The following is a 15,221-nucleotide window of genomic DNA, read 5'->3' on the forward strand; positions in this document are numbered from 1 at the left end:
AGGCCTTATTTCCCACAGGCTGCTCCCAGCCAATGGCTGAGGATCGCTCAGACATCAGGGATATAAGGCCCATTCCTGGGAGAGGAAAGACTCTTCTGATAGATAACATTGAATTCACTGTCTAGAAGTCAAAAGCAGCCATGACAAGGAGAAATTCCTGTTTCCAGTTGAGAGGTTGATTTCCAGGGTGGGGGAGTGGGAGGCAGGCACAGGATTCCTTTTGAGATAGAAGGGCCCCTGACATGCAGAGTGACTTACTTCAAACATGTAAGGACAGGCAAGATTGGTGTATACCTGGATCAGGGCAAAAATAAGTCCTCAGCTGTGGGAGCACTGGAAACCAGGCATTTGCATTCCTTCTCTCAAGGAAATGGATTACCAGCTTTCTGAGTGAAGAACCACCAATGTTATCTCAAGCAGTGTTTCTCAAATATTACTGTGCATACAAATCAACAGGGGATCTTGCAAAAATGCAGATTCTGATCCAGGAGTTCCAGGATAAAGTCTGAGGGAATGCCAATACTGCTGGTCTCCAGACCACAATGAGTAGTGAAGATCTAGAAATCTCAGGAATGTGAGATACATTAATTAATTGGTGGGGTGGGGAGAGAGTCCCATTCCAGAACCAGTGGCATCATATGGTCTCTTCAGCTGAACAGATATGTCCCTCTTAGGACTTCTAGGCCCTTCTGGCCATCCATGTGACAACTATGTACTGAGCACCTTCAATAAACCAATGTGCTCGGTGCTGGGGGAAGGGAGAATATGGAGAAGTGGGAAGGTGGTAAACAAGATACAGTTTTTGCTTCCAGGATCTTTCAGACTGGTCATGGAGACATAAAAATGAATAAGCCACATCAATAGAGTGGGATAAGAGCCACTTAGCCCAGTCTTGAGGGTAGTATGGGAAGAATTCCAGAAGAAAGCAGCAACAAAACTAAGACATAGAGTTGGTGTTTGAGAGGCAAGATGCCTGTGATTGGGTGTGCATGTGTGTAGGAGGTGCACTCTGGAGATAGAGATAAACACATGCAGGGGCCCAGAGGAAAGAAAGAACATGACATAGCTAGGGAGCTCCACACAGTTCAGTACTACTGGAATGAAAAGGGACTAGAAAGGACTAAGGCCAAGAAGGACAAGTCCTTGAGGGGGCATTACAGTCTATGTTTATGGTTCTGGATGTTATTTAAAGACTTTCTAAAGGAAACCACTGAATAAGGGTGATTTGATTTGATTTTTGGTTTAGAAAGATCACTCTGGTGGAATTAAGCTGGTAAGCAGTGGGAATGTAGAAAAGTGAATAGTCTTGAAAAATATCTGCCCCCATTTCCCTGGTTTGACCCAAAGAAAGTACTTCACTAAGCAACTGAAGACTGCTGAGACCAAAAGTTTGTGAGATGCCAAGTCAAAGGAGGATGTTGGGATGCAAACAGCACCACAACTCCTATTGGGACATGGAAGGCCCGGCAAATCTCTGTGAATTGGTGCCGGTGTTCTCATGAAAGACCTTAGCCTCCAGGCCATACACTCCCAGGCATACCAGGTTGGTTCCTAATCATATTTGTAAAGGAAGTAAACTCTTCTAACTAATCATTTGGAAACTTACCTGCGTAAGAGATGTATTTGTCCAGAACTTGTGGGTTGGGTTTGGTAGAGAACTTGACCAAACCTGCTGGACCACGGCTTGATCTACTAGGCTGTTTAATGCTCCCGAATCTATAAAGATCTCAACTTGGAGTGGGTGTATCACTACAATGTTTGCCACTCATTGCATTACATACTCATGCAGGTACCCATATGCTGTTTCCATTTGTTGTCCAATTGGCTAAATCCAACTCAACATATCTAAAATCAGTCCCATCCCATTTACTCTCAAGCAATATCTAATATTTATATCCTTTTTGCTGTAAATATTATCAATATTTTTCTAATCACTTGGACTTATGACTATGAGCTGTCTTTTTTCTCTTCTTTTTCATCCACCCTTTATTCCCCTGCCACATCTTAGTTTTGGTTAATGTTGGACTGCAGAGGTCTCCATAGTGCTTTGTTTTCCCTAATCTCTCCTATCCATTATTTACATATTACCATTCTGATGTTTTTATATTATAAATACCTCTTGGATAGAATTTTATATTTTATATAAATGTGTGTAACTTGTATTAAGACAATAATACTATGAGCAAATCAATTCTGTTTAATCAGGGCTTAGTAGAGGAGATGGGCAAATCCTTATAGCTGTGTAACCCTAGAAAAGTTATTTGCCTGTCTGTGCCTCCATTTCTTCATATATAAACTCGGGGAAATAATAGTACCTATCTCATGAGGTGGTTATGAGCACTGAGAGAGTTAATATTTGTAACGCATTTAGAACAGCGCTAGATACATGCTAAGCCCTGAAATCTGTATAGAAGTCTATAAGGAAATAGGCTTATCTAGAAAGAACATGGATGGAAAATCATAGAATGAGGCCCTGAACCATTGAGGATATTGAATGATTATTGTATCTAGATGAATCTAGTAGTGGAAAGCTTGATGATCCTCTTGACCAGAAACCTGAGCTTAAATCTATTAACAGAATGTTTCAAAGCCTTGATTTATTTACTGTTGTTTTAGATTCACAACATTGGTTTTCACAGGCATTGCAATGTAATGCAATGTCAATTAATTAGGTCCCAACAAGACAGCTGTCACAGGAGGTTTAAATTACCATAGCTTACATTTGAGAAAGTAAAAATTTTCAAAAAATGGTTAGTTCCAAAGTATATTTTTGATAAACCAGCTTGAATACTGCATTGTGGATAACAAGGTTAAATAAAGGTTCTAATAAGACAAACGACAATTTAAATAAATCAGATGTTTTTGCAGAAGATTACTCTGTGATTTTCTCCAATTATTCATGACATTTCACCCATTCATATTGTGATCTGCTTTAATAGTGGAAAGAAAAAAAAAACCTTGTCTCCTTGTTTATTCTTTGTTCTCAAGGAGATAAGCTGTTTATAAAGATACGTTATTTGTTATTTAAATCACTTTTACTGAAGTTGTTTATTTCCTTGTTTCAGTTTCTAAAAATATTGCAACAATTGTAATGCTTCTTAGAGATGTCTATTCAATTCAGGAATGATTTGTACTGAAATTCTTTGCTAAATGGGCACAGGTGCTGATGTGTATAACATGCTAGAGTTAGTCAAAACTAATGCTAAAAAAAAGATAACGGGGATATACTTATGTCAACTTTTGAAATTTGCAATTAAAAATAGTTTAGACCTAAAGTCTCAGGTATTTGTAAAGGTTATCTCTATACTTGCCACTTCATAACTATTTAATAATAGTAATAATAATGATAGTAATAAATTAGATAACACCAAAACTATAAGCAGAAAAACTGCATAATTTAAATCTAGAAATCTATTTCTTAGAAAATGCCCTTTAATTACTTTGTAAACTTTCAAGATCATAATTATTATATAAAAGTAATTACATTAGAAGATAATTTACCTGGTAGTAAAGTATCAAATTAAAGCTGAAAACAGTACTTGTAAACAGAATTATATTAAAAAAAAATTGTTGAACAGCAGACATGGAAAATTATATCTCCTGCTTCTTCTCTCTTTGCTATGCATAAAATTACCTCCAGAAAAAATTCTGGTAATTTGATACTATAATGCTACATAGTAGTATAGCATATAGCTCGGTATTACAAGTCTTGCATATCAATGTACAAACCCAAACTATGGCTTATCCTAAGTAATCAACAGGATTGATGTGTAAAATAAAGCCAAGTGGATTTGATATTTTAAGGGATAGTTGATTATTTGCAAGAACTAAAGCTTCAAAATCCAGCTGAGTTGATTTGGACTAAAAAATGAAGCCTGGTACCAGAAATTATAGTATGTATTCCTGCTGAGTAAGCCCTGGATACTGCAAACTTGGATCTGTGGATGCACATCTCTCCCTTTGAAGCTGATGAGAATTGCTTGGCCTAAGTGAGATACATGCTGGGAAAATTGAGTCCTTACAATTGGTGTGTATAGACATTAGAGGTCTCATGACATTTTCCTTATCTGTTCCCTTAGTTTTCCGCACACATTCTTGGTTTTGGCAGAAGACACTCAACTTTGGAATGAACCCTTCTTGAATTAGTTATGTCCCATGACTAAAACGTATTCAGGTTTTATCATCTAGAGAGTCTAGATTAAGAATGTCTCTGTTGTTGGGGCGCCTGGCTGATTCAGTTGGTTAAGCGCCTGACTCTTGATTTCGGCTCAGGTAGTGATCTCCGGGTTGTGAGATTGAGCCCCATGTTCAGGCCCCACGCTCAGTGCAGGGTCTGCGTGTCCCTCTCCCTTTGCCCCTTCCCCTGCTCTCTTTATGTCTCTTTCAAATAAATAAGTAAATAAAATCCTTAAAAAAAAAAACAACAACCAACTTCTCTGTTGTCAGTAAAGTTGGATAAATAAAACTCACCTTGATTTAAAACTTATCCAGGTAATCTCCCCAAGATGTCCAGTTGAAAACAAAACCAAACCCAACTGATTCTTTTGAAGTCTAGGCCAAATCATGGCCAATTTTGAGACTAATCACCTGGTGCAAGTACAAATACTGATTTAAACAAATGAGTTCATACAGTTTTATGATTGCATCTTTGAGTTTCAAACGCTGGTTGCATTTTCAGCCAACTTAAATTCCTCTGAATAAGCAGTCTATAGAACTGAAAAACATCCAGTCTATTTGATTGCCTGGATGCATTGCATCAACCAACTAACCAACCGACAAAACTAGATTGTTTTGACCATCACTAAGTGTGAATCAAAATTCTATGTAGCATGATCCGATTTAAGGGCTATTTGAAGAACTATCTCATTGAATAGACAAGGTATTAGCCCCTATTACTACTCAATTTACTTCAAAAAGGAGTAGTACCTGTGTTATTGTGGATAAGTCGTTTTTTTTTTTCTCATTAAGTCTGGATATCCATTTATGTGAAGTTTTGGTTTTGTGTGTGTGTGTGTGTGTGTGTTTGTAATGATGAATACTGAGCATATATGCAGTATTAAATCTGGAACATCCTTGGAATTGCCCTGGAAGTATTCAACTTCAATTTTTTTTTGGTAAATTATTTTTGTAGTTATTTTTATTAATATGATTTTTTTTTTCTAATTACAAAAAGCACCAGAACGCACTTAGGAAATAAAGGGGGTAGGGAGTTGGGGGGTGGGATCAGTTTTCCAGTTTTTCCAAAATAATATGTATATAAAGTTTCATGAAAAAAAATAAGATATTTGGTAAATCACTCACGACCTGTTTTCTGGTTTTCTGAATCTAAATCATTTGACTGATAGGAGAAAATGATAGGTAGGAGCCAGAGCTTGATTTTCTAAAGGCTTATAATAAAGAAATTGTATTTAATTCTGTAGACAGTAAGAAGGCATAGCAAATTTAGAATCTGTGATGGGATGTGGTCAGATAGGTCATATTTTTGGAAACAAATCTGACAGCAGGTTGGAGTGGAGGAGAGAGATGTAGCCAGTTAGGAGGTGACTACAATTAGTCTTGGAAAGACAGGAGGAAGACCCAATGATAATGGATGGGTTTATGCCATATTGAGATGATAGGATTCAGGTTTATCTGGTGAAAGATTGGATGTGAGTGATGAGGAACAGAAACTAATTGAAGGTGGCTGCCAGATTACAAATTTGCATATGAGGTTGGGGGGTTAGAATTGGTTGGGGGTCACTGCTCTTTTAAAAAGAAAGATGGCAGAGAGGGCATGTGGAGAAATTATATAAGGAAAGCTTCAACTCCCCCCCCCCCCAAAAGGTTGGGTAAAGAACATTTAAGGAGGAAAAATACAAGTAAATACAGACATGTTGTCCTGTGGTTCAAATTATTATTATTATTATTTTACATTCATGCAATGTAATACTCTTTAGCAATAAAAAGTTATAAACTCTTGATATAAGCAACGATAACCAATGTGGTTCAAATTAAAAAGGAAAAGAAAAGAAAGAATAGCCCAGTAAAGGATATTAAAAACTGAAAGACAAACACAACCAGTTATTTTTTAATCTGTTGTTGAGAATAAGGTGAAAGTAAATAAAGATTTGAGCATGGGACTTGACTTCCAAATATTTTGTCTTTGGGCAGTCCCTAGTTACAGGTTAAACAATGTTTCAGTAAAGGAAAAAAATGGTAACTTTAGTTGGGAAGTTAGCAAATATATAATTCTTACTTATTAGAAGGAATACACTTCTTGCAACAAAATTTATACTTCATGTAAATTCATGTTACTGAAGTAGGTGTATCTTGTTTAGAAGTTTCCATAGTGGGGTGCCTGGGTGGCTCAGTCATTAAGCGTCTGTCTTCGGCTCAGGTCATGATTCCAGGGTCCTGGGATCGAGCCCCGCATCCGGCTCCCCGCTCAGTGGGAAGCCACCTCTCCCTCTCGCACTCCCCCTGCTTGTGTTCCCTCTCTGGTTGTGTCTCTCTCTGTCAAACAAATAAATAAAATCTTTAGAAGTTTCCATAGTTAATGAGGCACTTAACCATTTTTAATTAGTTTGTGGAAATTAAGTAACTTAAATTATATTTTTGGTTCAGAATCTTTAAATACAAACGTTGGAATTTAAAAGCTGGATATTTGATTTTACTTTACAAAATGAATTGTTATAGTTTTAAATTGTTCCTTACGTGTCTTTGAATGAACCATATTGTTTCTTGTAGCTCTGAAGTATTTCCTTTTTTTATTTTATTTTTTTATTATTTTTTTATTATTTTTTTAAGATTTTATTTATTTATTTGAGAGAGAGAGAATGAGAGAGAGAGAACACATGAGAGGGGATAGGATCAGAGGACGAAGCAGACTCCCTGCCGAGCAGAGAGCCCGATGCGGGACTCAATCCAGGGACTCCAGGATCATGACCTGAGCTGAAGGCAGTCGCTTAACCAACTGAGCCACCCAGGCGCCCTGAAGTATTTCTTAGTTAAATTAGAAGAACCTATAATTATGAGGCACAGTAATTATGAGGAGTCATGTGTAATGACAAGTCAATGAATAAATAAGTGGAAAATAAGTGCCGTTTGATTGTATTCCATTTCTGTGATACTGAGTTTGATGGTGTTTTTAATCTTTAAAATGGGCCAATTGGGTGGCTCATTTGGTTAAGCATCTGAATCTTGATTTCAGCTCAGATCCTGATCTCAGAGTCATGAGATTGAGCCCTGCCTTGGGCTCCACTCTCAGTGGGGAGTCTGCTTGAGATTCTCTCTTCCTCTCCCTCTGCCCCCCTTCCTGCTTGCACACTCTCTCTCTCTCTTTCTCTAAAATAAATGGATAAATCTTTAAAAACAAAATAAAATGGGCTTGAAATATTAGGAATATAACTGATTTCTTTTTTTTTTAATTTTATTTGTGAGAGAGAGAAAGAGAGACAGAGAGCATGAGAGGGTCAGAGGGAGAAGCAGACTCCCTGCTGAGTAGGGAGCCCGATGTGGGACTCGATCCCAGGACTCCGGGATCATGACCTGAGCCGAAGGCAGTTACTTAACCAACTGAGCTACCCAGGCGCCCTATAACTGATTTCATGAAACAAGTTATTTGCTTTTTTTTTTTAAAAAGATTTTATTAATTTATTTGAGAGAGAAAGAGTAAGAGAGCATGAGTGGGGGGAGGGTCAGAGGGAGTAGCAGACTCCTGCTGAGCAGGGAGACCAATGCGGGATCCCGGGATCATGACCTGAGCCGAAGGCAGTCGCTTAACCAACTGAGCCACCCAGGAGCCCGTTATTTGCTTTTTTGTAGAGACTGAAACAATACATTTTGTAGTTTTACTAAGACTTCTCATTCAGTCATCCAACAAACCTTCTTTACTAACCTAGGTGTTATCCTAAACCTTGGTTTTACAGCAGTAAACAAAACAGACATAAATCACTGTCCACATGGAGCTTAAATTCTGGGAAGAGCAGATAATCAACTAATAAATTAGTGAAGTATGTATTATGCCATGATGGTAACTGTTGTGGAGAAAATAAAGCTGGGAGGGAGGAAAAGGAGTGCAGGGTGAGACTAATTTTATATAGGTAGCCAGGGAAGGCCTTAACTGAGAAGATATAAGGAAGTATGGACATGCGAACGTGAACTAAGTAGATCTCTTGGAGGAGAGTATTCTAGGCAGAAGGCATAAGAACTGCAAAAGCTTTGGGGTGGTAAGCAGACTTGTGAGTTCCAGGAGTAGCAAAAAAAACAACGTAGATGGACTGAGGGAAGATAAGGAAGAGTGGCATGAGATGAGATCACAAAGCCAGTTGTGGGCCAAGTCATGACGCCTTGTAGGATGTTTTAATAATTGAGTGACAGGGGAAGACACTAGTGGATGTTAAACACAGGAATGGCATGATTCAACTTAACATTTTATTTTATTTTAGAGATTTATTTATTTATTTGGGGTGAGGGGCAGAGGGAGAGAAAGAGAGAATCTCAAGCAGATTCCATGCAGAGTGTGGACCCCAATGAGGGGCTTGGACTCAGGACCCTGAGATCACTACCTGAGCCGAAACCAAGAGTTTGGATGCTTAACTGACTTTGTGTTACCCAGACGCCCCTCAATTTAACATTTAAAACATAAATCTGGCTGCTGTGTGGAGAATGGACTGTAGGGGACAAGAGTGGAAGCAGAGAGACAAGTTGGAAGGCATCTGCAACAACCCAGCAGGGAGATGATGGTGACTTAGACCAGTATTGGTGGTGGCAATGTTGATGGTGTAAAGTGATGGGATTCTGAATACTCTCTAAGGTGAAGCCAACAAATTCACTGTTGGACTGGATGTGGGATGAGAGAGAAAGAGGATGACTCTCTTATGATAGATGGCCTGAACAACTGGAAGGCCAGTTGCCATCTACTATGATGGAGGGCCTACAGATAGGGTAGTGGAAGTGGGAATGAGGGATTAGGGTATCCTGTTCCCCCAAAGGAAATGGTCAAAGAAGAACAATAATAACAGTATTAGCAAATGGTATCCTGGCTTGTTCATGCCAATGGCCTATTCTATCTGCTCCTCTGCAGTCTAGTCTCTGCATGGCTAAAAAGCACTTTCTAAAATGGCAACCTCATGAACCTAGGGTTGGAAAATTATAGTGTATTAGAGCTGGAGAAAAATTAGATATTCCAAATCACCCAAATTTATTGTGGATTATCATCTCATTTATTTAAATCCTATTTAATTTTTTTTTTGCTTTTAATGAGTGTCATAAATTTGCCACTTGAAGTATTAAGTTTCAGTAGAACTTCTTTTTTTTTGGTCTACCAAAGGTATGTATGTATGTATGTATGTATTTATTTATCTGAGTATTTCATTTTTTTTTATTTAAAAAAAATTTTTAAATTAACATATAATGTATTATTTGTTTCAGGGGTATAGGTCTGTGATTCATCAGTCTTACACAATACAAAGTGCTCACCATAGCACATACCCTCCCCAATGTCCATCAACCAGCCACCCCATCCCTCCCACCCCCCTCCACTCCAGCAACCCTCAGTTTGTTTCCTGAGATTAAGAATCTCTTATGGTTTGTCTCCCTCTCTGGTTTTATCTTGTTTCATTTTTCCCTCCCTTCCTCTATGATTCTCTGTCTTGTTTCTTAAATTCCTCATATCAGTGAGATCATATGATAATTGTCTTTCTCTGATTGACTTATTTCACTTAGCATAATACCATACCCTCTAGTTCCATTCATGTTGTTGCAAATGGCAAGATTTCTTTTTTTGATGGCTGCATAATATTCCATTATATATATATAATATATATATTATATATATAATCTTCTTTACCCATTCATCTGTTGATGGATAGAACTTCTATTTATTAAAATTTCTCCCTACGTTTTACAAGCTTTAGAGTACATTCCGTATTTTTACAATTCTTGGATATCATGAATCCATGCTGTCCTAGGCCCATTATTTTAGATTTTGACCTTATCCCCTTTCAGTTTCCGTTTATAAGTATATTTGACTAACCCTTTGTGTATATACATTATCTCATTTAATTCTCACAAAACCTTTGGAAGGTAGTCAGGATAGACATTATCTTAATTTTATAGAAAAGGAAAACAAAGGGAGAGGTTAATTTAGTGACAAAATCAGAACCCAAATATAACTTCTGACTTCTGCCATAGTATGTTTTCTATGGACCAAACCACTTTCTTTCCCATTTCCTTCATTACTTTATTTGTCCTGTTGATACTTTCAGTTTGGTTTTGTCCTTGAGATTAGATGCCAGAAGTACTTGGCATTTTCTCTAGGGAGGTTTTTAAAATAAGGACAAGATAATGCTTTCTGGTTTTCTGATTTACTACTTCTACTTTTTCTGATAATGTTAACAAATTACTTTCAGGGTTATTTTTGCTTTTTCATTTGTTTTAGCAATTATAGGAACTGCAGGAACACAGGATTAATGTTTTAATAAAATGGTTTACAATGGCTACTTAATTAGTCTTCTGGTCATAATGAATTCTCTTGAATACAACAAATGTAATCTAAGTTACCTCATACTGGCACGCAATAAAGTTCATTTGCCATGTTTCTGTTCACTTGCACAGCCATGTGAAAATTTCTTGTAGATGTTCCCGCCAATTTGTCATTAAACTGTCTGAGTGCTGTTTCACTTTCATAATTGTTAAGCTGTTGGAATCTCTAATAAAAAGTAATTTCATTGACCAAGGCAAGCAACTATTTTCCCAAAGCAAACAAAATGATACATAGATAATCTCTGAAAGTCTGGAGTGTGATAAATATATAAGTCAAGGAAGAATAGTTCAATCTTTTTTTTTTTTAAAGATTTTATTTATTTATTCATGAGAGAGAGAGAGGCAGAGGGAGAAGCAGACTTCCCGCAGAGCGGGGAGCCCGATGCGGGACTCGATCCCAGGACTCCGGGATCATGACCTGAGCCGAAGGCAGACGCTTAACCATCTGAGCCACCCAGGCGCCCTAGTTCAATCTTTTCAAAAGGTTTTTCATAAGGTGTCACACCCCAAATTAATAACATTAAATGAAATAAAGAAACATTCACTGTAGTATGGAGGAATAGTCATGTCAGACAATAGAATTAAAGATAGAAAATAGTGTAAATTGACTTATTTTGACAGATACAATCAAAATAACTTTTTCATAAATAATTTGACAGTAGAGAGTCTCCAAATTATACCATGCTATGCTCTCTTTTTCTGTTTCTTTGGAATTTTCTATTGTGGACAAACTGCTTAACTTCCTGGAATGCTTTCTAGGGTAGTTGTTTTAATTTTCACTCATCTGAAATGTGGCTTTGTCCTTCCTATAATTCAGACTTTCTTCCTGCCTGCCTTAGTTCTATTTCCTGTTCTTGGAAGGTCTTCATCTCCTGTTAAAAGTAAAGCTTCCAGAAGGCCTTCCTGATTTCCCAGCCAAAGTGCTCTCCTTTCATTGATTCCACAACATGTGGTAGAATCTTTTGTTGCTTTTTTCATCCCTCCTGGGGATTGCCCGCCTCTTCTGGACAGCAGTTTGTATTCTTAATGCACTTATAATAACTCAAACATTTTTTGTTTAATCAAATTAGGGCAACCACTTAGAAATTCGTTTTTGGATACACTATCCCATGGCCACTCCATCCACTAATTGTCCATCCTGGGTCATTGGTTTTCCCATGACAGTTACAAATTCTTTCAAAACATTTGAATGTATGCCATATTGAAAATGATTTATGCTATTCAAATATAGAAAGTAAAAGTGGAAGGAGCACATTTCAGGTACTCTGCCAAAGATGAGTTGGACGCTGGAGGCAAAACAATTAGGGCTACCATTTAGGGAGTGTGACCAGGTAGGTAACGTCAATATTTCGTTAAAATATGAGTGCCCACTGGGTCACCTGCATTTTATTTAGGTCTCGAAATCTCGGTCAGGTACTTAAACCGAGAAGACTCAGGGGTGGTTCCGTGACTACACATCATAATCCCGTTACAATTCCCCGAATCATTTCGGGATCCTGTGCCGCGAAAGTGGGCCGGCACTGGGCGCAGGATTGCGCTCCTCCCGAGCCCATCCTTTGCCTCCGGCGCCCCCGCGCTGCCGCACTGCATGCCGGGAGTCGTAGTTCCGGCTGGAGGCACCCGGAAGGACGGAAGGGCCCCGGAGTCTAGCCAGCTCTGTCGCTGGTGGAGGTCGCGTTCTTCCTGTGGCTCTCTTTCGTTCTCTCCGGCGTAGCCTTATGTGAGCACCGCTTCATTTGTTTGTGCCGCCGTTTTTCTTTTGGGTTTCAATAAAGTTTTCTTCTTCCCTTGTACAGAGCTCAAGATGGCGGCCTCCTGGTCGCCCTTGGTTACCCTGCGCTTAGTGCAGAGCCGGCTGAGAGGGAGATGTGTTGGGTGCCGGGCCTGGGCTGCTGCTCTCGCCCCTCCGGCCACCGCCCCAGGAACTACCTTTTGGAAAGGTCAGTGACTGTGCCCTGAGTAGGCCGAGCCGACTGCATATGACCGGGGAAGTCTCCGGTCAGTCACCGTCCCTACTCTGTTTCTCCCAGTTGCCTCCTGGTTTCACGATTTAAGGAGCTAGGGGCCCTTGGAGAGGAGTTTCAGCCTCTCTTGTCCTTGTCTGGCTGCTCGTGAAGGAGCCCTGAGCCTTGAGGAAGCTGACCCAGGGCGACTTTCATTTTGAGGTCAGAGGTCGACTAAGAGTTTGGTCTGTTCAGGCTGTTAGAGTTAACACTAGGTGAGCCCAGGTGTAGGAGTGCCTGGCTGAAGGGATGCAAATGTGGGATAGGGGGCTGGGGACCCTTATACTTGCGCCTTCCTTGCTTTCTAGACCGGTGACCCGGAACTGCATCTAAAAGCCAAACCTCGGACTTTTTCTGCGGGCCAAGCTGGCTCTCGGGATTCTGGGAACGCAAGTGTGCAAGTATTCTCAGTCTGAGGAAACAATTCTTATTCAAGTCACTAGAGGCTTCAATGGGGTGGATTTTGTCCCTGGGCTTGCTCCATTCATTCATTCAAACTGTTACATGTTCGTGAGTGAATGATCATATATTATGAGTAACTAAGTCTTCAGGAGTGCTGATTTTGCTGCTATATTCATATACTCCCATTAAACTGCGGGCTACTCAAAAGCAAGGACCAGGTGTCTTGTTTCCTCAGCACTTGGCACAGTGTTTGGTGCCTGATGGTTAAGGTGTATTTCCTGAATGAATGAATGAAGTTATTCTTATTGTCTTTTCCCTCCACATACTTGTTTTTTTTTTCTTATCTCCAAGCACCCCTTCTTCTGTGTCTTAATAAATTGATTCTCATTGGCTTACCTAGCTAAAACCTTATCAGTCTTTAATTATTACCACCAATAGAGTTGAAATTAATACTAGAACTCTGATTAAGTCACCTTAGGTTCTTCTGCAAAGTTTAGCATAATTCACTTACTATGTGGATGGAATATTTTGGTAGTGTAAGGGTTGGGTCATAATATATATTTTATTTTTTTTTTAATTTATGAAATAGGTAATAAAAGCAAATGATACAAGAAAAAATATGGTAAAATGTTCCACCCCCTATCCCTTAGCCACTTAGTTTTCCTCCCTAGAGGCAACCTCTAATACTAGTTTCTTATGTATTCTTCGGGTCATTATGTGTATGAAAAAACATGTATGTGTATATGTAAGCGTCTATATTTAAAAAAAATGTGGTAACATACATATCCTCCTGTACCTTTTTGTTTTGTTTTGTTTAGTATATTTTGGAAGTCATTACATATTAATACATATAGAACTGCCTTATTTTATTTTTTAAAAGTAAATTAATTAATTAATTTGATAGAGAAAGAGCACAAGCAGGGGGAGTGGCAGGCAGAGGGAGAAGGAGAAGTAGGCTCTCTGCAAAGCAGGGAGTCTGATGCCGGGCTCCATCCCAGGACCCCAGGATCATGACCTGAGCCAAAGGCAGTTGCTTAACCGACTGAGCCACCCAGGCGCCTCTAGAACTACCTCATTTTATTTTATTTTATTTTATTTTATTTTATTTTTTTAAAAGATTTTATTTATTTATTTGAGAGAGAGAGAGAGCGTGAGAAGGGGGAGGGTCAGAGGGAGAAGCAGACTCCCTGCCGAGCAGGGAGTCCGATGCGCGACTCAATCCAGGGACTCCAGGATCATGACCTGAGCCAAAGGCAGTCGCTTAACCAACTGAGCCACCCAGGCACCCAGAACTACCTCATTCTAAATGGTTAAAATAGAATTTTATTCAATGCATATACCATAATTTATGAAAATTTAAGATTTAAGGAACATCATCGTAATAACATAAGATTTACTGAATGCTTATTCTGTGCCATGTAGTACGCAAAGTGCTTTCTACATACTTTATCTTATTTAATTCTTACTATCCTCATTTTGGGGTTGATGAATCCAAGGTTGCAGAAGTTATACAGCTAGTTAAGTGTCAGAACTTTTGGCTTCAAGTAAAGGGTATACTTGGATTTACATCTGACCATAAAGGCTTTGCTATTAACCTGTACTCATATTTTTTAAAAATTAAATCAAGATATTATTGCATTCAGAATTATCTCTTAGAATTTCAAAACTCACTAGAAACCAAAGGGTTAATGGGACTAATTGCAGCTGCAGACTGATAAGCACAGCTGCAACTTTCCCTCCAGACCTTTTTCATTTGCCTTTAAATTTTCCTCCTCCTTCGGAGAGGTGGATTTGAGGCTTGTTCTCCCATCTTCTCATTTGGCTGCCTCTCTAGTAAACCCTTTTCCTGCTGCCTACTTGATTCTCATTGATTGTCTTTGCTGCACATTGGACAGCCAAACTTGGGTTTTGTTACAGTTTTGGCAAGCTAGCTAGGAGTTCTTTGCCTGCCTGTGGGTGGTTTGTTGGCCCCCAGTTGGTGATGGGGGCCTGGTGACAAGTCGAAGCAGCTGCCGAGGTTCTTTGCCCTAGGGACTGTCCCTGAGTCCCCACCCCAACTGGGTACCTTTGACTTTCGGCACCTAATTTAACCTTTGTGGCAAGGAAATATTTTCTTGGATTCAGTTTGGACAGATGTCTCTTGGTGAGTAGTAGTTCATGTGTGATGGCGTGTGAGCTTATTTCTTCCTTCTGTTTGGTTTGGCTCTCAGATTTCTTCCTCCCATTCGGTTGCCTCCAAATAGTGCAGTTTGGTTCTCTTAGCCTCCTTTTCCTAAGAAAAGGCTTGACTAG

At 39.1% G+C, this 15,221-nt stretch overlaps 1 protein-coding gene across 4 annotated transcripts in view; it reads left to right on the forward strand.

Annotated features, from left to right (window-relative positions):
* Positions 1-12,083: 12,083 nt before the first annotated feature.
* The window catches only part of AFG1L (AFG1 like ATPase), a 235,383-nt gene continuing 232,245 nt past the window's right edge, over positions 12,084-15,221 (forward strand). The window contains exons 1-2 of one of the 4 annotated variants that reach the window (XM_064597957.1): positions 12,084-12,244; positions 12,321-12,464. In XM_064597957.1, the coding sequence (XP_064454027.1) occupies positions 12,329-12,464 (136 nt within the window). In that variant the 5' untranslated portion in view covers positions 12,084-12,244; positions 12,321-12,328. The remainder of the gene's footprint in view (positions 12,245-12,320; positions 12,465-15,221) is intronic. The other 3 variants (XM_064597959.1, XM_045865273.3, XM_064597958.1) reach the window with 3 other exon arrangements.

Source organism: Mirounga angustirostris, unplaced genomic scaffold (genome assembly GCF_029215605.1).
Source record: "Mirounga angustirostris isolate CCGP_5_RB_7025 unplaced genomic scaffold, mMirAng1.0.hap1 SCAF_8, whole genome shotgun sequence".
Classification (NCBI taxonomy): domain Eukaryota; kingdom Metazoa; phylum Chordata; class Mammalia; order Carnivora; family Phocidae; genus Mirounga; species Mirounga angustirostris.